Below are 27,082 nucleotides of genomic sequence, written 5' to 3'. Positions count from 1 at the left end.
AATTCTGGTCTCCTTCCTATCGGAAAGATGTTGTGAAACTTGAAAGGGTTCAGAAAAGATTTACAAGGATGTTGCCAGGGTTGGAGGATCTGAGCTACAGGGAGAGGCTGAACAGGCTGGGGCTGTTTTCCCTGGAGCGTCGGAGGCTGTAAACCTTATAGAGGTTTACAAAATTATGAGGGGCATGGATAGGGTAAATAGGCAAAGTCTTTTCCCTGGGGTCAGGGACTCCAGAACTAAAGGGCATAGGTGTAGGGTGAGAGGGGAAAGATAGAAAAGTGACCTAAGGGGCAACTTTTTCACACAGAGGGTGGGACGTGTATGGGATGAGCTGCCAGAGGATGTGGTGGAGGTTAGTACAATTGCAACATTTAAGAGGCATTTGAATGGGTATATGAATAGGAAGTCTTTGGAGGGATGTGGGCTGGGTGCTGGCAGGTGGGACTAGGTTGGGTTGGGATATCTGGTTGGCATAGACGGGTTGGACCGAAGGGTCTGTTTCATGCTGTACATCTCTATGACTATATGATTAAATAGGATGGACAGTGAGAGTCGTTTTCCTAGGATGATGTCTGCTTGTATGAGGGGCCATAACTACAAATTGAGGGGTGATAGATTTAAGTCAGATGTCAGAGGGAGGTTCTTTACTGACAGAGTGGTAAGGGCGTGGAATGTCCTACCTGCTAATGTAGTTAACTCTGCCACATTAGGGGAATTTAAACAGTTCTTGGATAAGCAGATGGATGATGATGGGATCGTGTAAGGTGCTGTGCTTAGATTAGTTCACAGCTCAGCGCAACATCGGGGGCTGAAGGGCCTGTTCAGCACTATATTATTCTATGTTCTATCTCAAAAATTAAGCTAATGAATGTTCGTTGCTCTCCCTGTGACACAAGGATATTCTTGTATAATTTCTGTATAAGCCCTGTATAAGTCCAGAAGGACTGCATTACTATTATACATATCATTTGCCTTTCTAACTTGTTCTTGTGCCTGCATTCCACACAATCTACTCCTAGATTGTCCCCCTCCATTTTTGTAAAAAAAAAGGTAGTGAAAAGAATGTTGGCAAGAAGCATCCTGGTGATGAAAGTGCAGGTGGCGAATGGAAAAGAAAGGTTATAACGCTGGAAGAGAAGCTAGATCAAGCAATTTGAGCATTAGGAGCGAACGTGAAAGAGTTTGCTTAACATGAATGAGGGAGTCTACCTTACACACCGTTAGAGGCAACACACTGAAAAGCTTAAAGCAAGCTGTATTGCTGGAACACGTCTGAGTGTCAGTAAACCTGTGAGGTCACAGCCAAAGGAACTTGAGGAGATGGAGAGGCCTCTAAGTGTTTGGATAAAAGATCAAACAAAAAAGCAATTGGGACAACCTTTCTCAGCATAAAAGGATAAGCCTTATCCATTTATGAAGATCTCAGAGCACAGCAGGGTAACTGCTCGTTCAGTAAGATAGCATCTGGCAACCTATGAACAGCTTCTTCAAGACAGAAGAAAAAGGGTAAAGCAGCAAAAACGGGATGTCTGTTTTAAATCAACGCCCAGTCAGCAGACAATCACCCACAGCCATCTACTTCAGAAATGTCAACTAAACTTGATAGTGGTGATGATGACCCTCTGTCCCTGTATTAACAATATTGTTTCAATGTAATGTGTTAAATTTACTTTTGTTTCGTTAATAAATATGACTTAAACCTTCATTCGGGCTGTCTTTGTGTTAGACGTTTTGGTGATTTTTGAGTGATATGTTTTGCTGGTCTGACCAAACTCCCTTTTTCCCGTGTGCCCCATTATTTCTATAAAGTGATTTTGTATTAAGCAAGGTTTAGCTGGAATGCACTGGAGCGTTAAAGGAGAACTACCTGTATGTCCCCCGGTCAGTGGTTCCTCCATCAAGGGGAAAGGTCTACACCCCTTATAATCAATCGTGTCCCCTCTCAATCTCTTCTGCTGTAAGGAAAATAACCCCAGTTTGTCCAATCTCTCTTCGTAACTGAAACCCTTCAGCCCAGGCAACATACAGGTAAATCTCCTCTGCAGATTTAGAGAAGTTGTCAGAGGTAAGTTCTTTACTCAGAGAGTGGTGGATGCATGGAAAGCACTGTCAGCAGTGGTAATAGAGTCAGATACATTATGGACATATAAGTGACTCTTGGATAGGCACATGGATGATAGTAAAATGTAGGGTATGTAGATTAGTTTGATGTTAGAGTAGGATAAAAGGTCAGCACAACATTGAGGGCCGAAGGGCCTGTACTGTTCTATGTTGCACTTTGTCCTGTGTATCCCTCCTAAAATGTAGATCCCAGATCTGCACACAGTACTTGAGCTGTGGCTTAACCATCATGCAGTAAACTCAGAAAACCCAACTGGAAAAGAATATCATTTATTGTTGTACACCAAATTAGGGCCACTACTCGTCCCGTACATAGGCTAGTCCCAACCTGAGACAAATACTTCCTGATATTCTGGCTGTTCTATGGTCTAACCCATTATGCATCTTTGCCTGGTGTTTTTTAATGTGTTTGGACAATAATGAGTCAGCCGCTCCCTCAGGATCGGACCCTCTCCTCATTATTGGCCCCTTCCCTCCAAGATCAGCCCCTCCTCTAAGTTAGCACCTCCCTTGTCAACCCATCTGCAAGTCAACCCCACCAGTCAACACCTCCCCTCGTGTCAGCTCCTCCCTAACAGGTCAGCCTCTCCCCCAACATCAGCCTTCTGGAGGATCAGTCCCTCCCCCCAGTCTCATTCCCCTACACCAGAGTCAGCCCCATTCCCCAGGGTTAGCCCCACCTCCATAGACCTCTTTTCCCCCCCCCCTCCACACACACACACACACACACACACACACACACACAGTGGGGGGCACTTCAATCACATTAGGGAATTTAGGGCTTGAGGTTTCATTTATTCTCTCATGGAACGTGGACATGGTTGACTATGCCAGTATTTATTGCCCGTCCCTAGTTGCCCTTGAGAAGGTGGTGGTGAACTGCCTTCTTGAACTGCTGTAGTCCATCTGCAGCGGGTTGACCCACAATGTCCTTAGGGAGAGAGTTACAGGACTTTCACCCAGCGATACTGGAGGAATGGCAATATGTTTCCAAGTCAGGATGGTGAGTGGCTTGAAGGGGGTGGCGTTTCTATGTATCTTCTGCCGTTTTCCTTCTAGATAGAAGTAGCTGTGCATTTGGAAAGTTCTGTCTGAGGATGGCATGAGTGGATGGTTTGTCCTGGATGGTGTCAAGCTTCTTGAGTTGGCTCTGCACTCACCGATGCAAGAGGGGATTATCCCACCACACTCCTGACTTGTGCCTTGTAGGTGTTGACAGGCTTTGGGGAGTCAGGAGGTGTGTTACTCACTGCAGTATTCCTAGCCTCTGATCTGCTCTTGTAGCCGCTGTGTATTAATGTGGTGAGTCCAGTTGAGTTTCTGGTCAATGGGTAATCCCCAGGTTGTTGATGATGGGGATTCAGTGATGGGAATACTATTGAATGTCAAGCTGAGAATGAAGCAAGTGATAATGAGCTGGAGCATATTGTTCATGAGGGTGGGAAATGATGATTAATGTCAAAATGGCCACTTGAGGAAAATGTATTTGCTGGACCTTGGAGGTCACCCAAGGCAGTGAGACTGACTAAATTCTCCTTGGGGAGCCTAGTGTGGGCTCAAGGGTCAAATGCCTCCTTTCCCTAGCCCTAATAACCTGGATAAAGTTTGGATTATTGGGCTTGTCATGAGGTCAGTACCTTCCCCGTTGTCTGTTCACAAGGATCTTGCTGTCAGTATTACGATTACTACCCTCTGCTGCAGTGACATGAAGATTCAGGTTCAGCCTCTCTGCTATTTCTCCAGCTGGTGAAGTCAGGACATTTGCCTGGTGTGAACTGTTTTTGGCTGCTGTTTACATGGCCACAGCTCCACACTCCAACATTGTGCCACTTTCACTTTGAAAGTCTATACAGACCATCATGGGCAGCACAGTGGTTAGCACTGCCAACTCTCAACAGCAGGAACACAGGTTCAGAATTCAGCCTTGGGTGACTGTGTGGAGTTGGCGCATTCTCCCCGTGTCTGCGTGGGTTTCCTCCCACACTTCAAAAACGTGCAGATTGGCGATGGTAAGAATAAAATCGGTGCACTTGCCGGGATAGGATGGGGGAATGGGCTGAGTGGGGTGCACTTCAGAGGGCCAGTGCATACTCGATGGACCGAATGACCTTTTTCTGCACTTAGGGATTCTATGATCATCAGCTGCTTGCCCTGCAGCTTGGATCAATGCTGCCATCTGCTGGCCCTTGACACAGCTCTGTGTTTGAACCTCGGGCTATGGGAGTGATCAAAAGCATATTGTCCGTTCACAAGATGCCAATGTCATTGTGTCTGGTGAAATAAAGTGATGGGCACCCTGTCTGGGAGTGTTAGGTGAGGTGGTTATTGTGAGAGTGGAGAAATGTTTGGGGGAGACAAGCGGTGCTGAAGTTTTTGGAAACAACAAAATTAATTAATTAAAGATTCATTTGGTTTGTTCACGGCAAATCTGACATTTGATTGTTTTTAAGAAAGTGACAGAGAGCAGCAGGATGCCCTGGGACAGGATCCAGGACAAGGGCTATATCAGTGTCTAATATCCAGGGCTGTCGGCAGTGGGTCTTGGTGCTGTGATCAGTGGTGGCTAGGGCGGCCCAATTCAGAGCCAGGAGCAGCACAAAGGCTGGAGATTTCAGGCTTTAACCGTGCCTGGGTGTATATTGACATAGATCATTGGAGGTGGCAGGACAGATTGAAAAAATAGTTAATAAAGCACACAGTATCCTAAACTTTACCAATCGGGTGTAGAGGAGAAGAGCAAGGAGTTGATGCTGAGCTTGTAAAAGGCACCAGTTTTACCTGTTTTGGAATACTGTGTCCAGTTCCAATGGCCGTTGGAACCAATCCCGAACTCAAAACGACAGTGCAGGAGGCTCAAGCTATTTGAGAGACTTGAGATTAGCAGATTTCATCCAATTCAAAGTGATTATGAAATTACACTGCACTTCTGTGGCACTTTAACATGTTTCAGTTTGACAGATAATTGGATGTTAAAATGCTGTATAATTTCAGACACCCAGGGATGGCCTGAGCCTTCCAGAGGACCAAAGCCCTTCAACTGGTCTCTCCTTCTCCTCCTACATCCTGTCAGATCTTCACCTGGAATTAGAGACAGATAGCATCGATATTGCTGCACATAGAGTCATAAAGTCATAGAGATATACAACCCGTCCATGCTGACCAGATATCCCAACCCAATCTAGTCCCACCTGCCAGCACCCGGCCCATATCCCTCCAATCCCTTCCTATTCATATACCCATCCAAATGCCTCTTAAATGTTGCAATTGTACCAGCCTCCACCACTTCCTCTGGCAGCTCATTCTATACATGTATCACCCTCTGCATGAAACCGTTGCCCCTTCTTTCCCCTCTCACCCTAAACCTATGCCCTCTAGTTCTGGACTCCCCCACCCCAGGGAAAAGATCCTATCCATGCCCCTCATGATTTTCTAAACCTCTGTAAGTCACCCCTCAGCCTCCGATGCTCCAGGGAAAACAGCCCCATCTATTCAACCTCTCTCTATAGCTCAAGTCCTCCAACCCTGGCAACATGTCCTTCATTCACACCATCCTCTGGCCCTTTCCCAGTATTAATGGGCAAAGATGGATCTGGCAATACAATAATGTTTTACAGCAGCCTTTTACATATTAAGAAGATACTACTCATCATCGACAAAAGTTTGAGAGTTCTGGTCACACTGCCCATTCAAACCTACTTTGAACCTTACAGAAATTAAAACATTTTGTACTGATCAGCTGACTGGGCTTGTCAGTATTGCCTTATACTCTGATTCCACCATGTTCCAACATTTACAATTGCTGTGTGCAATGTCATGTTGCATATTAACTTACTTTAACCGTGAAGCTACATCTCCCTTTCTTGTCTGTTGAAAATCCTTCAAGGTTTTTCATATACCAACGTCCACTTTGTGATCCCTGCTCTCTCTAATATTGTTGTTCAAGAATCTGCTGAATTGAAATATTAATTTCAATTCAGAGCCATTTTCCTGTGGTTTCACCTCACCACAAGGCTGCATAAGGCAATAGCTAGATGATTGTTTTTAACTGGCATGGATACAATAAGCCAAAGAAGCTTTTTTTCTGTGCTGTTGATCCCAATTATACTCTGAGAGAAAAGATAATGTGGAACTGCATCACTTCCTGCTGTAATATGTACCTCATTAGCCTATCACCCTGGAACACAATCCCTTCAAATATGTCTCAATCCGTTTATAAGAGGGGGTTCCCTCCCAAATCTGGTAGGTTTTTTTCAAGGTTGTGACCAAATGTATAGATGAGGGTAGGGCAGTTTATATAGATTTCAGGGTCAAAAGGTGTGGCGCTATAAAAGCAGAGCAGGTCAGGCAGCATCCGAAGAGCAGGAGAATCGACATTTTGGGCATAAGCCCTTCATCAGGAATGTGGCAGGGTGGGGGGGAAGGGGGCTGAGAGATAATTAGGAGGGTGGGGGTGGGGCTGGGGGTAGGTAGCAAGGCCTTTGACAGGGGCCCATGTAGGAAACTGATGAAACTCGATGGGCTGAATGGCCTTACTTACACTCCTATGTCTTATGGTCTTATGGAAACTGAAAGCTCATGGGATCCAGGGTAGCAAGTTGGATCCAAAGTTGGCTCCATGGTAGGAGACAGAGGGTAGTGGTAGAAGGCTGTTTATGTGACTGGAATTAACCTGACCTGCACATCTTTGGACTGTGGGAGGAAACCGGAACATCTGGAGGAAACCCACACAGACACGGGGTGAATGTGCAAACTCCACAGTGTTCAGTGGCATGCCACAGGGATCAGTGCTGGGCCTGTTATTGTTCATGATGTATATACGCTATGTAAATGAGAATATGGGGCTGTGATAAGTAAGTTGTGGATGACCAAGATTGTTCTTGTGATTGACAGTGAGGAGGAAGGTCTTACATTACAGCAGGATACAGATGGCTTGGTTAGATGGGCAGTTCAGTAACAGATGCATTTCAACCTTGAGAAATGTGAGTGGATACATTTTGAGACAAGGAACAAGACAAGGGAGTACTCAGTGAATGTCAGGACATTTGGAAGCTTAGAAGGACAGTGAGACCTTGGAGTGCTTTTCTCCAGATTCTGAAGGTAGCAAGGCAGGTTAATAGGGTCGTTAAGAAGGCATACAAGGTGCTTGCCTTTATCAGTCATGGCATAGATTATAAGTACAGGAAGGTTTTGTTGGAGCTGTACAGTCTTTGGTTCGGTCCCAGCTGAAATAGTGTGTGCAGTTCTGGTCACCGCACTATTGGAAGGAGAGAATTACACTGGAGTGGTTACTGAGGAGTTGTCTAGGATGGAACATTTCAATGATGAAGAGTGGCTGGATAAGCTCAGGTTGCTTCTTTGGAGCAGAGCAGATTGAGAGAGGACCTGACAGAGGTGTATAAGATTATGAGGATCATAGACTGGATGAATAGAAAGTAGCAGTTCCCCTTAACTGAAGGGTCAGAAACAAGGGACATCATTTTAAAGTAAAAGGTAAGATGTTTACAGAGGATTTGAGGAAAATCTGTTTCACCCAGAAGGTGGTGGGGGTTTGGAATAGACTGTCTGGGAGTGCTGTTGAGGCAGAAACTTCATGATGTTTCAAAAGAACTTGAATGAATACTTGAAGTGTCATAATATTCAAGGCTATGGGGCAGGTGCTGCAAAGTGGGACTAGTACAGACTGAAGGGCCTCTTCTGTTCTGTATGATCCTATGGCTCCAAATTTCTGTTAGTTTTGTTTTACAGGGATAACTGCTGGGGCAGTTTCCCTAACATGTTGTTAGCTCCTTCAGAGATAAGATTGGCAATGTGAATCCTGTGAGCGCTCTCAGACTCTAATAGGCTGAATTCTCTGAAAGGAGAATTGACGGACAATTCCAGTTGAAGAACCAGGCTGTCATCTGGATCTCTCGATGAACAAAATATCTCAGGCCTGTTTAACAGGGTCAGTTCCGACTGTCGAGAAGGTTACCTTTGAGAAGCTGTCCCCAAGCACTCTGCACTGTTTTCAACTTGAACAAGACTGGAATGTGGATCTGGTCTGTTTCACCTTTTGTCCGCAATGAGCTTGCTCTCCAATCCAAACTTTCTCCTGACTGGAAGCTTCTGGCAGGTTTGACGGGTAATTGAATATAAAAATTCTATTTAATTTGAGAGACACATTTAGGAGGATCAAACCCCTCAGCTGGTCTCTCCTTTTCCACCCAGCTCCTGTTAAAATCTCTATTAATCTCTATTCCCTCTTTTAGGTCATCAATAGTCCAGTAAGCTCACCAGGCAACACATCACTGGAATGTCTCTATCTTGTAAGGTCTTCTCTTTGGCTTGTTCTGGATGTGCTTCATGCTGTGACACTCAGCTGGGAAGGAATCTTTCTCACTAAAATGATTGGTTCACACTGTCTTCATGGTTCCTCTGTTTTTATGTGGCCTTGCTTCACTTTTAAAACTAATGTACTCGTTTTCGGTCCTGATTCTCATTGCACCAAGTCCCTGATCAATGTTTCTTCCTGAGCCCAACTGAATTGCCTTTCTTAGTGTTCAGTCATCCTTTGACTTTGAGTGGTCAGACAATGTTTCACCCAAGATATTCAAGACAAATGTCTAGTTCTGAAGAAATTCACTGGAACTTGAAACATTTCTCTGCATATACTGTCAGACCTGTTGAGTTTCTCCAGCAATTTTTCTCTTTGTTTTAGATTTCTAGCATCCACAATTCTTTGTTTTATCATTCAACCATCTGCTTGATTGAGACCCTACAACCTGATGTAATGGCAGAGGCTTCCATCTTGTTGCTGCCATTAATATCATTGCTCTTGTTATGCTGCTGAGGGCTGTTTCCAGAGTCAGAGAGTCAAATGAGACAGACAGGGGTTGCAAGGTCCAAAAAGCGGCTCACCTTTATCAATATTCGACAAATGTCATCCTGAGAAGAAACCAGATGGGCTTGAGAATTGGCGATTTGAAGGAACAATCTCATTTGGTTGGTCAGCTTGTGAGGACAATAGCCTCAAAACTCTGCCCTCAATCCCAAACTGTCTGGTCTTGCCTGGTAGTGGTGTTCTCTTCAACTAGGTGAACACAAACCTTCAGATCATCAGGTGAGCTGCCTTCATGTGAATGGAAGAAACATGTGCATTTAATGGCACCTGACACCACTGTGGAACCTTCCTACACACCTCATTCACAGAACAATTCATCCACTTCTGAAGCGGAGTAACTGCTGTAATGTTTGAAATATGGCAGCCAACTTGTGCACGGCTAGTTCCCAAAAAGATGACCCTGACCACCTAACCTGTAACTGCTTGAGTATTAGATATTTACCAAGACAAAAGGGAGAACTTCCCTGTTCTAGAGCCATTAGAAAGAGGAACTTGGAATAGACATACTGCCTTTGTGCTTGATCTGCCTTTTAACACAATCTAATGTTCCATCACATATTGACTGCCAAACTGACCCTCATCCTGATCCCCACCTCCACCTAAACTCTGACTCTCACATTTATCCTTATCCTCAGTTTGACCCTCTTGCTAACCTTGTTCCTCAACCTGGCCTTCACCCAGACCCTTGCACTCTGTCCTATGGGATGGGGCTGATGTTTGGGGTCAGTGGGCTTGGATCTCTGAGGTGAGGTTTGTTTGCGTTCAGACTGGATCTCCGAGGTTCTGAGGATCCTGTGCCCAGATTGCAGGGAAACCTGTCGTTGGATTCCAGGGGATCCTGTGCCATGATTCTTAGAAGATCAGGAAAATGCTCAGTGCTCTTTCTCCTTTCAGATCTACCGACGGTGTTGGCTCATCTTCAAAACATCGTCCAGCAAAGGACCCCGAAGGTTAGAGAAATATCCCGATGAGAAAGCAGCCAATCTCAAAGCAAGTCCCAAGGTAAAAGCCAGGGTGACTTCATAATCCTTACCCTGTCTCATTCTCGCTCTCTGTCTCTCGCTCTCATTCTCTCTCTCTCTCATTCCCTCTCAACTTCTGTCTCCCTTTGTCACTCTCTGTGTCTCTCTCTTTTGAGTATAAAAGTTGGCAAGTCATGATGCAGCTGTATAAGACTTTAGTTAGACCACATTTGGGGTATTGTGGGCAGTTCTGGTCACCACACTGCAGGAAAGATGTGGAGGCTTTGGACACAGTGCAAAATAGATTTACCAGGATGTCATCTTGGTGGAGCGTGTTAGCTATAAGGAAAAATGGGCAAACTTGCATTGTTTTTGCTAGCATGTCCTATTTTGCTGGAGGTATATAAAATTATGAGAGGTGCTGATAGTCGGAGTCTTTATCCCAGGGTAGAAATGTCAGGTACTGGGGAGCATAAGCTTAAGATGAGAGGGGAAAAGTTTAAGGGAGATGTGAGAGGAAAGTATTTTACACAGAGTGGGGAAGATACCTGGAAGACACTGCCAGAGGAGTTGGTAAAAGCAGAGATGATAGCAATGTTTAAGAGGCATTTAGATACATGAATAGGCAGGGAATAGAGGGATACATGTGCAATCAGATGGGATTAGTTCAGAATGGCCTCATGGTCGGCCTGTTCCTGTGCTGTACTGTTCTATGCTCTATGTACTATGTACCTCGTCTTCCTCTGTGACTCTCATCATGCCATTTAAGGTGACTGAATGTTTATTGCTATTCAGCCTGTTTTGATCGGACTGATTCTTCATATGTAAGTGTGCGTATGTGTCTAAATCTGTATGGGATTGTGTATGTGAGAGAGTACGTTGGTGGGTGAGAATGTGTGTGTGCATAGGGGTCTGAGTCAATAAAATGTAGAGCTGCAAAAATCATAGCTGGTCAAGCAGCATCAGACGAGCAGGAGAGTCAACGTGTGTGGGTGTGTGTGTGAGGGTGAATGTATCATTGTGTGTGGGGGATGGAAGGTATGTGAGGGTGAATTTGAGTGTACAAGAGAATGTTTGTGTGTCTGGCTCACTCCACAATCCCCTGAGAGTGGCAACACAAATGAATAAGGTGGGCAAGAAGGCGTTTGGCATGCTGCCTTCATTGGTCAGGGCATCGAGTATAAACGTTGGCAGGTCATGTTGCAGTTGTATCAAGCATTAGTTGGGTCACATTTGGAATATTGCATACAGTTCTGCTCACCACGTTATTAAAAGGATATGGAGACTTTGGAGAGGGTACAGAGTTTAGCAGGATGTTGCCTAGTTCAGAGGGTGTGAGTGAGCGTATATGAACATCAGAGACTGTGAAACAGAGTGATAGTGATTGTTTGAGTGTGTGTGAGAGAGCGTGAACGTATGAGAGAGAATGTGTTGTGTCAGCACATTTGAGTGCATGTGAGAACCCTAACTGAAGACAGCAGGGCAGTAAATGTTATCGACATGTACATTAGCAAGGCCTTTGGCGGGGTCCCTCACACAAAAGGTGAAGAGACATGTACTCCAGAACTTGTCACAGCCCAAGCCAAGCTCTTCCAGTACAGTTACAACACTGGCATCTACCCGACAATGTGGAGAAATTGCCCAGCAGGTATGTCCTGTATTCAAAAAGCAGGACAAATCTAACCTGGCCAATTACCACCCAATCAGTCTACTCTCCATCATCAGTAAAGTGATGGAAGGGGTCATCAACAATGCGATCAAGCAACATCTGCTCAGCAACAGCCTGCTGAGTAACGCCTAGTTTGGGTTTCACCAGGGTCACTCAGCTCCTGATCTCATTACAGCCTTGGTTTAAACATCGGCAAAAGAGCTCAATTCCAGAGGGGAGGTGAGAGTGACAGCCCTTGATATCAAGGCCACATTTGACTGAGTATGGCATCATGGAGCCCTGGCCAAACTGGAATCAATGGGTATTGGGGGCAAACTCTCTGCTGGTCAAAGTCACACCTGGCACAAAGGATTTTGGTTGGGGAGGGTCAGTCATCTCAGCTCCAGGACATCACTGCTGGAGTCCCTCAGGGTAGTGTCCTAGGCCCAATAATCTTCAGCTGCTCAGATACTGAAGCACTCCATGCTCAAATGCAACAAGATCTGGACAGTATCCAGGCTTGGGCTGACAAGTGTAAGTAACATTCATGACACACAATGCCAGATAATGACCATCACCAATAAGAGACACGAACCACCACTTCTTGACATTCAATGGTATTACCATCACTGAATCCCTCACTGTCAACATCCTTGGGGTTGCCATTGGCCAGAAATTCCACTGGACTCACCACATAAACACTGTGGCTACAAGACCAGGTCTGTGACTAGGGACACGGTGGCGGGTAACTCACCTCCTGACACCCCAAAGTCTATCCACCATCTCCCAAGACACAAGTCAGGAATCTGATGGAATACTCCCCACTTGCCTGGATGGGGCCAGCTCCAACACTCAAGAAGTTTGACACCATCCAGGACAAAGCAACCTGCTTGATTATACAAACATTCAATCCCTCCACCACCGGCGCTTGGTAGCAGCAGTGTGCACTATCTACAAGATGTACTGCAGAAATTCACGCAAGATCCTTAGACAACACCTTCCAAACCCACGACCACTTCCACCTAGAAGGACAAGGGCAGCAGGTACTCGGGAACACCATCACTTGCAAGTTCCCCTTCAAACAACCCCACCCTGACTTGGAAATATACTGCCATTCTTTCACAGTCATTGGGTCAAAGTCCTGGAATTCCCTCCATACCAGCATTGTGGGTCAACCCAAGCAAGTGTACTGCAGCGATTCAAGAAGGCAGCTCACCACCAACTTCTCAAGGGCAAGGAGGGATGGGCTATCAATGCTGGCCAGCCAGCGAGGTCCAAATCCCACAAATGAATAAAGCAGCTGCTGAGATGGATACAGAACTGGCCAGAGAGTAATGGTGGAAGGGTGTTCTTCTAACCAGAGATCCATAACCAGAGGTGTTCTCCAGAGGATCAGTGCTGTGACCCTGGCTGAAACGATAGGAAAATAATGTGGATGACCTGATTAGTAAGTTTGCGGACGACACAAAGATTTGAGGAACTCTGGATAGTGAAGAGGAATGACAGAGGATGTAGACAGAGTGCAGATAGGCTAGAAACTTGGACAGAGAAATGGCAGATGGATTTAAATCTGAGCAAATGTGGGGTGTTGCATTTTGGGAGATCTAATTCAGGTGGAAAGAATGGCAGAACCCTTGGCAGCATCAACATGCAGAGGGATCTCGACATACAGGTCCACAGTTCCCTGGAAGTGACAATGTAAGTGGATAAGGTGGTCAGGAAGCCAGATGGCATATTTTCTTTCTTTGGACAGGACATGGAGTTTAAAAATTGTCAAGTCATGTTACAGCTGACACAACTTTAGTTGGGCCACATTTGGAATGTAGTGTACAATTTTGATTGCCACATACCAGAAGGATATGGAGGCTTTGGAGAGGGTACAGGGTTTTCCAGGATGATTACTTGTATGGAGGATGTTGGCTATGAGGAGAGATTGGACAAACTTGGTTTGTTTTCACTTGAAAGTCTAAGGATAAGGTGCGACCTGATTGAAGTTTGCAAAATATTGAGAGGCATCAATGGAGTGGCTAGTTGGGGGCTTTTTTCCAAGATAGAAATGTCAATTACTAAGGGACATAGGTTTAAGGTAAAAGGGGGTAAGTTTAAAGGAAATGTGAGAGGCAGGTTTTTTTGCACAGAGCATGGGTGAATGCATTACCAGGGGAGATGGTTTTAAAAGCAATGTTTAAGCAGCATCTTGACAGATATATGAATAGACAGGGAGCAGAGGGATATGGGCCATGTACAGACAACAGGTTTTTAGTTTAGAAAGGGATGATGTGTCAGCACAGTCTTGGTGGGTTGAAGGGCCTGTTCCTGTACTGTACTGTCATTGTTTGTTCTTTCACAATCTTTCATACTCAGTATAACAGTCTCTCATATTTGGCACAGTGATTGAGTGGTTAGCACTGCTGCCTCACAGTGCCAGAGACCCGGGTTCGATTCCACCCTCAGGCAACTGTCTATGTGGAGTTTGTACATTCTCCCCTTGGCTGCCTGGGTTTTCTCTGGGTGCTCCAGTTTCCTCCCACAGTCCAAAGATATGCAGGTCAGGTGAATTGGCTGTGCTAAATTATCGATAGTGTTCAGGGATGTGTAGGTTAGGTGGATTAGCCATGGGAATTGCAGGGTTATGGGATAGAGGGGTGGATTTGGTGGGGATACTCTTTGGAGGATCAGTGCAGACTTGGTGGGCCGAATGGCCTACTTCCACAGTGTAGGGTTTCTATTATTCTCTCACATTGTCTCAAACTATCTTTCACGTACTTGCACACTCTCTCTCACATTCTCTTACACTTTCCTATAATCTTTCATATTCTCTCACTTCCACTTTCTCACCACCTCTCTCTCACTCTGTCTCTCACATTCACTCACAATCTCTCACACTCTCCTTCAAGCTCTCTCTTTCTCTGTCTCATTTTTTCTTTTACATTCACACACACTCTCAATTTCTCTCTCACACTCACACTTTTCAACATTCTCACCCTCTCACGTTCGCTCACTGTCTTACAATCTTTCACACACAATCTTTCAGACACTCTCTGTCTTTCACACACTTTCAGTCTTTCACATTCTCTTTTACACGTTTTCTCACTCGGTCTCTTTCATGCTCTCAAGCACTTTCTCACATTCTCTCACAAACTCTTTCGCACTCTCTTTTATGCTTTCACACACTCTTACTCTCTCTCACAATTGCTTCCATGCGCTCACGCGCACGCCTTCCACACTTTCACACTTTTTTTCACGCTTTCAACCACACTCTCTCTCACTCTCACAATCTCTTTCACCCTTTCACAATGTCTCCACAATAAACTGCAATGAAGAAGTGGGATTGTAATTGGATAATGCAAAAATAAAGCAGCCCATTGAGGCACTGTAACTGAACAGAAAACTGGGGATCAAGTCAAAATATCATAGTGGAGAAGGTAATGCATCCCAGCTCCATCATTATGTAAACATCAGGCATGTCTTCATGGACTTTATACAATGAACCTATTAATCCCCAACACCTGCTGGCCTTGTTTCCTTTAATCCTTTGGTGTTTAGCTTGTGGATCCAGTCTCACATCAGTCGGGTCTCTCTGAAATGCCCTCTAAAAGCGATAGTGAATGTATTAGTAATGATGGTCTGATCTTTCTTTGGTTTCAGGAGTTTAAACTGCCTAGATTAGATTAGATTTTTTAGATTAGATTACATTACAGTGTGGAAACAGGCCCTTCAGCCCAACAAGTCCACACCGACCCGCCGAAGCGCAACCCACCCATACCCCTACATTTACCCTTTACTTAACACTACGGGCAATTTAGCATGGCCAATTCACCTGACCTGCACATCTTTGGACTGTGGGAGGAAACCGGAGCACCCGGAGGAAACCCACGCAGACACGGGGAGAACGTGCAAACTCCACACAGTCAGTCGCCTGAGTCGGGAATTGAACCCGGGTCTCCGGCGCTGTGAGGCAGCAGTGCTAACCACTGTGCCACCATGCCGCCCATAATTCAGCCTTCCAAAAAATAGGGAGAGAGACAAAAGGGAGAGAAACTGCTGCCCAATTAACCTCTCAACTTTGGTTGAGGAATCTGTTTTGAGGCAGTCTCAATCATTACAAAGGCATCGCATGATTATAACAAGTCAACGTGGTCTTAAGATAGATAAATAAAATGCTGGCAGTATCTGTGGAGAGAGAAAAACACGGTTAATATTTTGAGTCCAATGACTCTTCTTCAGAGCTGTCATTTCCTGTCATTTATTGCAAAGAAAATGGAATGTAAAAGCAGGGATTTGAATTGCAGATTTACAACTGGAGTATTATGTACAGTACTGGCCTCCTCTTGTTTAAAAAAATAAATGATATATTTGCATTGGAAGGGACTCAGAAAAGGTTCACTTTCCTGATATTGATGATGATAGTTTGCATTATGGGAAACTGCTGAACAGGTTAGGCCTGCACCAGTTGAACAGGTTAGGCCTGCACCAGTTGAACAGGTTAGGCCTGCACCAGTTGCAGTTTAAAAGAACGAGCGGAATCTCATTGAAACATTGGAAATCCTGAGGAAGTGAGGCTGGATACTGGGGAGATGTCTCCTCTTAGGAAGGACACAAGATCAAGAGAACAAAGTTTAAAATTTAGGCATCTTCCCATTTTAACCAGAGATGAGGAATTCCTTCTCTCTGAGGGTTGTGAATGTTTGGAATTCAATTCCCTGGGAGCATTGGGGTGTTGGGTCATTGAATTGGGTCACAGATTTTAGACTGATAAGGGAGTCAATGATTATAAGGGACAGACAGGAAAGCAGAGATGAGACAACAGCCAGACCATTGAGATCCTATTGAATAGCAGAACAGGCTTGAAGGGACGAATGGCCCACTCTTGCCGTAATCCCCTATGTTCCTCATTTAGCAGCGAACATGAAAGCAGCAGTCTCCACTGCCTGGGCATTGTTTTTGAATGGAATAGAATCAAATCCCTACAGCATGGAAACAGGCCCTTCAGCCCTACAAATTCACACCAACCCTCTGAAGAGTATCCCACCTAAATCCCACCCCTTTACTCTGCATTTACCTACACATCCTTGAACACTAAGGGCAATTTAGCATGGCCAACTCACCTAACCTGCACATCTTTGGACTGTGAGAGGAAACCGGAGCACCCAGAGGAAACCCACGCAGACACAAGGAGAATGTGCGAACTCCATGCAGTCACCCAAGGCTGGAATCGAACCTGGGACCCTGGTGGTGTGAGGCCGCAGTGTGAACCACTGAGCCACCGTGCTGCCGGTTTGATTGTTTGTTGATTTAATGCCAACACTACTACCTGATGCAGCTCGGTTCCTGGGTTACCACCTGAGCCCGGTGTCATGGTGCCTTGCACTGGGTTCCAGATACCAACCGTGAAGTAATAATTCACTTTTCCTGAGGTCATTATGAATTTCTTTCTGTACTATTCCAGTTGCTGACAATGCCAACTCTCTCTCTCTCTGTCTCTGTTGTTTTTCTTTTCCCTCTCGGTTTGTTCACACTCTGTCTGACTCTCACTCTGTCACTTCTCTGTCTTACACTCTGTCTGTTATTCTCTTCCTCTCACTCTGGATCTACCTTTGCATGACTTCCTTTGTCAGTTGATATCTGCTTCTCTCTAAGTCTGCCACACTCTGTTTCTCTTCGCCTCTCTCTCTTTCTCCCTACTCCATTTCGCTCTCTCTCTTTCTCACTGTGTCCTTCTCTCTCACTCATCTGTTATTCCCTGTCTTCCTCCTCTCTCTATCTATCTTTCTGTCTAGCTGTGTGTGTCTCTCTCTCTCTCTCTCACTCTCACTCTCACTCACTGACTCTGTGTGATGTTCTCTCCATGCCCAGGTGACTGAGATCAGTAATGTTAAAAACGTTACCCGCTTACCGAAGGACACTAAACGCCAGGCTGTAGCCCTCATATTCAGCGATGACACGTCCCGCACCTTTACCTGTGACTCAGGTATGACACAGGCACACTGTCAGTGCATCACACGTAAACTGTGAATGTGACACAAACACAGTTTGTGGGTATGACACGCGTATGCTGTGAGTATGATCCAGGTACACTGAGGACGACACAAGTTACTGCAACGTTATCTAGCAACGTTGTGCATGCAACATAGTTAAACTGTGACAATTGCACAGATATACTGTGAGTATGACAGAGGCACATTGATCCCGACACACAGCTCGGACAGGTCAGAGGAGCTAAGTCACAAAATATACAACCTTAACTGAGTTAAACAGAGTAAACATTAGGGCATTGTGTGTGTGGGGTCCCATACCCCAGTGAGAGTCACCGTGTGTGTGGGACACTATACCCCAGTGAGAGTCAGTGTGTGTGTGGGACACTATACCCCAGTGAGAGTCAGTGTGTGTGGGGGGCCTGTACCCCAGAGAGAGTCAGTGTATGTGTAGGAGCCATACCCCAGAGAGAGTCACTGTGTGTGTGGGATCCCGTACCCCAGAGAGAGTCACTTTGTGTGGGGGACCCCGTACCTCAGTGAGAGTCAGAGTATTTGTAGGACCCATTTTCTCAGTGAGAGTCAGTGTGTGTCTGGGACACCGTACCCCGATGAGAGTCAGTGAGGCTCTGGGACTGGTACCGCAGTAAGAGTCGAGTCTATATGTGGAACATCGTACCCCAGTGAGGAAGTATGTGTGTGTCAGACACAGTACCCCACTAAGAGTCCATGTGTGGGGGGGACACCATACCCCAGTGAGAGGCAGTGTTTGTGTGTAACTTGTAACCAAATGAGAGTCCGTTGTATGGGGGATCCCCAACCCCAGTGAGAGTGTGTGTGTGTGTGTAAGAGACTCCCATACATTCACTGAGTCTGTGTGTGTGCTTGGGACCCGTACCCCACTGAGAGTCAGTGTGTGGTTCGGACACCGTCCCCCAGTGAGAGTCAGTGAGTGTCTGGGATCCCTGTGCTCCAGTGAGAGTCAGTGTGTATGGGGACCCGTATCCCACTGAGTCTGTGTGGGACATTGTACCCCAGTGACAATCAGTGTATGTGTGGTGTCTACATCCCAGTGAGAGTCCGTATTTGTGTGGGACCGGTACCCCGTGAGAGTCAGTCTATATTTGGGACACTGTACCCCAATGAGAATGTGTGGGTGTGTGAGACACTGTACCCCAGTGAGAATCTTTGTGTGTGTGAGAATGATAGGCTTTCTAGAAAATTGTTCACCTTCTGGTGTAAGGGTTCCTGAGGGAGGAATCCATGCTCATGTAATATAATTCTGAAAAATGTGGTGCTGGAAAAACACAGCAGGCCAGGCAGCATCCGAGGAGCAGGAGAATCGACGTTTCGGGCATAAGCCCTTCTTCAGGTTTTTCCAGCACCACATTTTTCAACTCTGGTCTCCAGCATCTGCAGTACTTTCTCCTCATGTAAAATTCTGCCCAGAAATGGAACATTTCAGTCGAGTGATTATTGCACCCAAGGTGGCTCGACATCACGAGTGCTGTTGGTGTGAGACATCTTTTTCTCAGGCTTTGGGTGATATTACCAGCAGCTAGATGTCAACACACAGCAATGAGTGTGTGTCAGTGCCTGTGGATTGTACCTCTATGACAATGTACCCTGCAAAGTGGCATTTGTCCTTCTCTTCTTTATGGAGATATGTTTTGTGATTTAATGTTTCGAGAATAGTATAACTGATCATACGATTGCTCACAGAGCTGGAAGCTGAGGAATGGTACAAAATTCTCTCCATCGAATGTCTCGGGGCAAGACTCAACGATATCACCCTGGGCGAGCCAGATCTGCTTGCTGCTGGTGTTATGTGTGAACAAAACGGTGAGAATCTCACCCTGTCAATCAGTCGAAGTGTTATTCGTGTGTGTGTGTGTGGGCGCGCGCGCATCTGTGCATGTGTTTGTGCTTGTCTTTATACGTGTACGCCTGTGTCTGTGTGTGTCTGTATGTATCTGTGTGTGTGTGTCTGTCTGTATCTGTCTGTATCTGTGTGTGTGTGTGTGTGTGTGTGTCTGTCTGTATCTGTGTGTGTGTGTGTGTGTGTGTGTATGGTTGAATGATCTCTTTATTTTTGGTTATTGGTTGTGGGTGTCACTACCTAAGCCAGCTTTTCATGCTCATTTCTATACAGGCCAAGCATTTATTGCCCATTCTTAATTACTGTTATGGACCAGATCAGACCCCCTCAAAGTACTTTAAGCAGGTAGTTAAGACCCAACCTTTCTCTTATTTTAAAGGGAGATGTGAAGTGCTGTGCGACTGGTCAAACTGCCATGTGTTAAGTTAAACCTCATTGAATGAAACAGTATAGTTAAAATACAAACAAAAGAAAGAGGAATTTAGCATAACGACTATTGGAAAACTAATCAGAGTAATAGATACAGTAGCTATCGCTAATACAATATACGTGCCATAACCACACCACTTAGCAAAAAGGCTAATTCAGACACAGATTCTTACATGCAATTCTCCAATCCAGGAGAAGAAAACATCGAGAGATTTCAGAGAAAGTAGCAGCTAGGAACCATTCACTGAACTTTCCAACTCTTCTAAGACCCCAAACGACTTCTGATACCACAACTAAATAAAAGGTCTGGTCTGTGAGAGCTGGCCACACTAATTCAGTCTGTTTCCATTGTTCAACTGTATAAAAAAACACATGAAGGTCTCACAGTAGTTTAGTTTATTGGTTCTGGTAAACTGCTAGGTGCCTATCTTTTATGACCTTTCTTCAAAAAAGAAACCAAGACAAAATAACCTTTTAAAGTGACAGCATCGTCACATTACCCTGGAGAGGGTGGCACAGTGGCTCAGTGGTTAGCACTACTACATCCCAGCACCAGGGTCCCAGGTTCAATTCCAGCCTCAGGCGACTGCCTGTGTGGAGTTCGCACATTCTCCCTGTGTCTGCATGAGTTTTCTCTAGATGCTCCAGTTTCCTGTCTCAGCCCAAAGATGTGCAGGATAAGTGAATTACCCGTGCTAAAATTGCCCACAGTGTTAGGTGCATTAATCAGAGGGAAGTGGGCATGGGTGGGTTACTCTTCATAGGGTCAGTGTGGACTGGTTGGGACGAAAGGCCTGTTTTCATGCTGTAGGGAATCTAATCAGAAAGTGGCAGTGAAGTGACTTTTTAAATTGCTGCAGTATTTCAGTGTAGGAATGCTAGGAAAAGATCTGGTCTTGATTGTGAGAAGCTGGAGTGTGAAACAATGTCTTAAATGTCAGTAAAGACAAGTAGAGGTGTATAAAGACACAGTCAGCCAAAATGGAACAGGAAAATAGTTAAAAGTTAAGACACTACAGAAGAAGAAGTCATTTAAAGGATATTTTAAAATGAAATAAAAAACTGACTCCGTTGTGAAAGAAAGGCTCTGCAGGTCTTGAAGGAATTGGCATCCTTTCAAAGAAAAGATATATGATGCTGGAAGGATTAACGATAGGTCAGAAAGTTATGCAGAATTCAGAAAGCAGGAAAGAATCGCTGAGGAAATCAAAGGGAGAAGGTGAAGTAATTGAGGAAACTGGCAAAAAACACAAAGCACACAATAATAGCTTCGACCAGTATTGATGAAGGAAAAGAGTAACTTAAGTGATGTTGGTGCCTTAGAGGGTGACGTGGCAATGAATGCTGGGAAATGAGGAAATACTAGAGGCTTTGAACAAGTACTTGGTATCCATTTTCACAGTACAAGACACAAAAAGGTCCTGAGAATAGTAGAAAAGGAGGCTTCTCAAGGAAAAGAAAGGGGAGGAAAAGGACTTGCAACAATCGAGATCACTAGGGAAAAAGTACTGGGCAAGGTAATAGGACTAGGCACGATGACTCAGTGGTTTGCACTGCTGCCTCACAGCGGCAGGGACCCAGGTTTGATTCCAGCCTTGGGTGACTGTCTGTGTGGAGTTTGCTCATTCTCCCTTTGTCTGCATGGGTTTCCTCCGAGTGCTCTGGTTTCCTCCCACATTCCAAAGATGTGCAGGTCAGGGGAATTAGCCATACTAAATTGCCCACAGTGTTCAGGGATGTGTAAGTTAAGTGCATTACTCAGGGGTAAATGTACAGTAATAGGGTTGGGGAATGGGTCTAGGTTGGTTACTGTTCGGAGGGAGGGTGTGAACTTGTTGGGCCTAATGGCCTTTTACCACACTGCAGGGATTCTATGACTGAAAATTGACAGGCCCCCTGTATCTGTGGCCTACATCCTAGGGACTTAAAAGAAGAGGTTTCAGGTTTGGTGGATGCAATGGGTGTAATTTTTCCAAAACACCAAAATACCAGAAAATTAGAAGCCTGTAAGTCTAACACCTCAGTTCAAGAAGTGAGGCAGTCAAAAAGCAGGAGACTAATTGGTCAACTGGGAAAAGAGAAAAGATTCAAATCCATAATCAAAGGTACAGTCGTCGGACACTGAGAATCAGGCAAGGTCAACAGAGTTTTGTGAAAAGGAATTAATTTTTGACAAATGTATTTGTGTGCTTTAAGAATGTAATGAGCTGGTGGGGGACACTGTTGATGTACAAACTCAACCTGGATTTATTGATGTATTTGATACTGCATTGTCAAAAACCATAAGATGCCTTGTGAAAAAGGGAGGTGATGGCATTGTGGGAATCTCACTGAATTGGTAATGCAGAATCCCAAGTTAATATTCAGGGGGCATTGGCTCAATTCCCAACCTGACAGCTGGTGAAATTTCAATTCATTCATAAATCTGGAATGTAAACTTAGCTTTTAGGAACAGTTCGTGAATACTCCTCAAGTAAGGCAGTCTGCCGTCCTTGGAGCTGGGCACTCAGGCACACCATTGAGCTGAGCTTTCTGAGTTGCAAACTCCTATATATTGACAGCAGCTGCAAGTCATGTCTCACAAACTTGATTGAGTTTTTTGAAGAAGTAACAAAGAGGATTGATTAGGGCAGAGCGGTGGGCATGATCTGTATGGACTTCAGTAAGGCGTTCGACAAGGTTCCCCATGGGAGACAGGTTAGCAAGGTTAGATCTCATGGAATACAGGGAGAACTAGCCATTTGGATACAGAACTGGCTCAAAGGTAGAAGACAGAGGGTGGTGGTGGAGGGTTGTTTTTCAGACTGGAGGCCTGTGACCAGTGGACTGCCACAAGGATCGGTGCTGGGTTCTCTACAGGTACAGTTAGTAAGTTTGCAGATGACACCAAAATTGGAGGTGTAGTGGACAGCGAAGAGGGTTACCTCAGATTACAACAGGATCTGGACCAGATGGGCCAATGGGCTGAGAAGTGGCAGATGGAGTTTAATTCAGACAAATGTGGGGAAAGCAAATCTTAGCTGGACTTATAAACTTAATGGTAAGGTCCTAGGGAGTGTTGCTGAACAAAGAGACCTTGGAGTGCAGGTTCCTTGAAAGTGGAGTCACAGGTAGATAGGATAGTGAAGAAGGCGTTTGGTATGCTTTCCTTTATTGGTCAGAGTATTGAGTACAGGAGTTGGAAGGTTATGTTGCGGCTTTACACGACATTGGTTAGGCCACTTGTGGAATATTGCCTGCAATTCTAGTCTCCTTCCTATCGGAAAGATGTTGTGAAACTTGAAAGGGTTCAGAAAAGATTTACAAGGATGTTGCCAGGGTTGGAGGATCTGAGCTACAGGGAGAGGCTGAACAGGCTGGGGCTGTTTTCCCTGGAGCTTCGGAGGCTGAGGGGTGACCTTATAGAGGTTTATAAAATCATGAGAGGCGTGGATAGGATAAATAGACAAAATCTTTTCCCTGGGGTCGGGGAGTCCAGAACTAGATTGGATTGGGATATCTGGTCGGCATGGACGGGTCTGTTTCCATCTCTATGACTCTACGACTCTATAACTGAGATTGAGATTTGTGACAATTCTCACAGGTCATCCACAGGTCATCCACAGATCATCCACAGATCATCCACAGATCATCCACAGATCATCCACAGATCCTCACAGGTCCTCACAGATCATCCACAGGTCCTCACAGATCATCCACAGATCCTCACAGGTTCTCACAGATCATCCACAGGTCATCCACAGATCCTCACAGGTCCTCACAGGTCATCCACAGGTCATCCACAGGTCATCCACAGGTCATCCACAGATCATCCACAGATCATCCACAGATCATCCACAGATCATCCACAGGTCCTCACAGATCATCCACAGGTCCTCACAGGTCATCCACAGGTCATCCACAGATCATCCACAGGTCATCCACAGATCCTCACAGGTCATCCACAGGTCATCCACAGATCATTCACAGATCATCCACAGATCCTCACAGGTCATCCACAGGTCATCCACAGGTCATCCACAGATCATCCACAGATCATCCACAGATCATCCACAGATCATCCACAGATCATCCACAGATCATCCACAGATCATCCACAGATCATCCACAGATCATCCACAGATCATCCACAGATCATCCACAGATCATCCACAGATCATCCACAGATCATCCACAGATCATCCACAGATCATCCACAGATCATCCACAGATCATCCACAGATCATCCACAGATCATCCACAGATCATCCACAGATCATCCACAGATCATCCACAGATCATCCACAGATCATCCACAGATCATCCACAGATCATCCACAGATCATCCACAGATCATCCACAGATCATCCACAGATCATCCACAGATCATCCACAGATCATCCACAGATCATCCACAGATCATCCACAGATCATCCACAGATCATCCACAGATCATCCACAGATCATCCACAGATCATCCACAGATCATCCACAGATCATCCACAGATCATCCACAGATCATCCACAGATCATCCACAGATCATCCACAGATCATCCACAGATCATCCACAGATCATCCACAGATCATCCACAGATCATCCCAGATCATCCACAGATCATCCACAGGTCATCCACAGATCATCCACAGGTCATCCACAGGTCATCCACAGATCCCCACAGGTCATCCACAGGTCATCCACAGGTCATCCACAGGTCATCCACAGGTCATCCACAGATCATCCACAGATCATCCACAGATCCTCACAGATCCTCACAGATCATCCACAGATCCTCACAGGTCATCACAGGTTCTCACAACTTCTCACAGATCTTCATGGATCATCACAGAATGGCAGATTCTCACACATCATCACAGATTCTCACACATCGTCACAGATTCTCACACATCGTCACAGAATCTCACACATCATCATAGAATCATGGCATTTTCTTACAAATACTCACAGATCGTCACAGATTCTCTCAGATTCTGAGATCAGCACAGATCACAGATTTCCAGAGATACTTTCAGATCCTCACAGCCTATCACAGATATTCTGACAGATCCTCACAGGCTTTCATAGATTCTTACAGATTCTCACAGATTCTTACAGATCATCAGATCATCGCAAATCATCCTAGATCACCGCTAATCCACACCGGCTCTCATGGATTATCATCAATCCTCATAGACCATTGTGAATCTTCACAGATCCTCACAAGTCTTCGCAATTCTCACAGATCTTCACAGATTCTCTCAGCTCATGACAGATCATCACAGATCTTTTCATAGATAATCACAGACCCTCACTGATTGTCAGATCCTGTTTTGCACAAACTGGCCGTTGTTATAAACTTTTCATATCGCTGTCCTGTCTGTATTCATTTGAGCTCTTGTGAAGTGGTGCGATGTGGCTGCCTCGATGTCAATGTAGCTGCCATTGTTATTGTTATTGAGGTGGCCAGCACTTTGTCCTGATTGGAGTCTTTGTCATCTTCCTGACAGAGCGTTTCAATGTTTACCTCATCCCTTCCCCAAACCTGGATGTCTATGGAGAGTGTATGATGCAGATCACGCATGAGAACATCTACCTCTGGGATATTCACAACACCCGCAACAAACTGCTCAGCTGGCCACTGTGCTCACTGCGTAGATACGGCCGTGACAACACACGCTTCACCTTTGAAGCTGGACGGTAGGAACATACTTCTGAGGAGTGGGAATGGGGAGACTGGGAGAGGGCGAAGGGAGAGGGGAGAAGACATGAGGATGGAGGACAAGGGAATAGGCTGAGAGGACGAAATGAAGCCAAAAGTATTGGGTGAAGGCATGGGAAGAAGAAAAGATAAAGACAACCTGCAAAGTTTGAACTTTGAACTTCCTTGCATCATACATAGCAAACATTTCTGACAAAGCATGTCATCAAGAGAACTCTCAAGGAAAGAAATCCTGTTTGTATGGCACCATCTAGATATGGTCTTAAACAAGCTTTGTCTGCAGTTTGCAAGGAGGGTGATAGAGATGGACCCAGGAAACTACACATCAGTGATATTTACATCCATGGTAGGGAAATTGTTGGAGAAGATTCTGAGGGAGAGAAATTTAGAGAAACAGGGTTTGATCAGAAATAGTTAGCATAGTTTTGTCAAAGGGAAATTATGCCAGACAAATCTGGTGGAATTCTTCAAGGAAATGATCGAGTGTTTGGATGAGGGTTGGGCAGTTGATGTAGTTTACGTGGATTTCGGCGAGGCTTTTGATAAGGTCCCTGATAAACAGATCATGGGAACCAGGATAATTTGGCAAACCGGATCCAAATCTGACAGAGAAGGAGGGTGGTGGTAGAAGGCCATTTGTGTGATTGGAAGCTGGTGTGTAGTGTCCAGGGATCTGTGCTGCATCCCTTATTGTTTGTGATATTCATAAATGATGTAGATAAGAACATGAGAGAAGTGCAAAGTAAGATTGCAGATAACACAAAGACTGGCTAGAGGGGTAGTCAGTGAGTCAGAATGTGTTAGGTTACAGGAGGATATGAGTGGATTAGTCAGAAGGAATTTAAGACTGATAAATGTGAAGGTATGCACTTTGGAAAAGGAACAAGACAAGGGAGTAGCCAATGAATGTCAGGACAATAGGAAGCTCAGAGAACAGAGGGATCTTGGAGTGCTTGTGCACAGACCACTAAAGTTTGCAGGACATAAGACCATAAGACATAGGAGTGGAAGTAAGGCCATTCAGCCCATCGAGTCCACTCCGCCATTCAATCATGGCTGATGCGCATTTCAGCTCCACTTACCAGCGTTCTCCCCGTAGCCCTTAATTCCTCTAGACAACAAGAATCTATCAATCTCTGCCTTGAAGACATTTAGTGTCCCGGCTTCCACTGCACTCCCGGCAATGAATTCCACAGGCCCACCACTCTCTGGCTGAAGAAATGTCTCCGCATTTCTGTTCTGAAATGAGCTGGAAATGTGTTGCTGGAAAAGCGCAGCAGGTCAGGCAGCATCCAGGGAACAGGAGAATTGACGTTTCGGGCATAAGCCCTTCTTCAGGAATGAATGGATTTCATTCATTCCTGAAGAAGGGTTTATGCCCGAAACGTCGATTCTCCTGTTCCCTGGATGCTGCCTAACCTGCTGCGCTTTTCTAGCAACACATTTCCAGCTCTGATCTCCAGCATCTGCAGACCTCACTTTCTCCCCAAT

General features: G+C 45.3%; 1 protein-coding gene across 4 annotated transcripts in view; it reads left to right on the top strand.

Moving 5' to 3' along the window:
• Positions 1 to 27,082, top strand: part of dok4 (docking protein 4) — a 94,698-nt gene that overhangs the window by 47,343 nt on the left and 20,273 nt on the right. For 3 of the 4 annotated variants that reach the window (XM_043707417.1, XM_043707414.1, XM_043707415.1), the window contains 4 exons: positions 9,896 to 10,003; positions 17,468 to 17,582; positions 19,309 to 19,428; positions 25,380 to 25,569. In XM_043707417.1, coding sequence (XP_043563352.1) covers positions 9,896 to 10,003; positions 17,468 to 17,582; positions 19,309 to 19,428; positions 25,380 to 25,569 — 533 coding nt within the window. The remainder of the gene's footprint in view (positions 1 to 9,895; positions 10,004 to 17,467; positions 17,583 to 19,308; positions 19,429 to 25,379; positions 25,570 to 27,082) is intronic. The other variant, XM_043707418.1, reaches the window with a different exon arrangement.

The sequence above is a fragment of the Chiloscyllium plagiosum genome, chromosome 17 (genome assembly GCF_004010195.1).
Source record: "Chiloscyllium plagiosum isolate BGI_BamShark_2017 chromosome 17, ASM401019v2, whole genome shotgun sequence".
Taxonomy (NCBI): domain Eukaryota; kingdom Metazoa; phylum Chordata; class Chondrichthyes; order Orectolobiformes; family Hemiscylliidae; genus Chiloscyllium; species Chiloscyllium plagiosum.
This window is presented reverse-complemented; position numbering and strand designations above follow the sequence as displayed.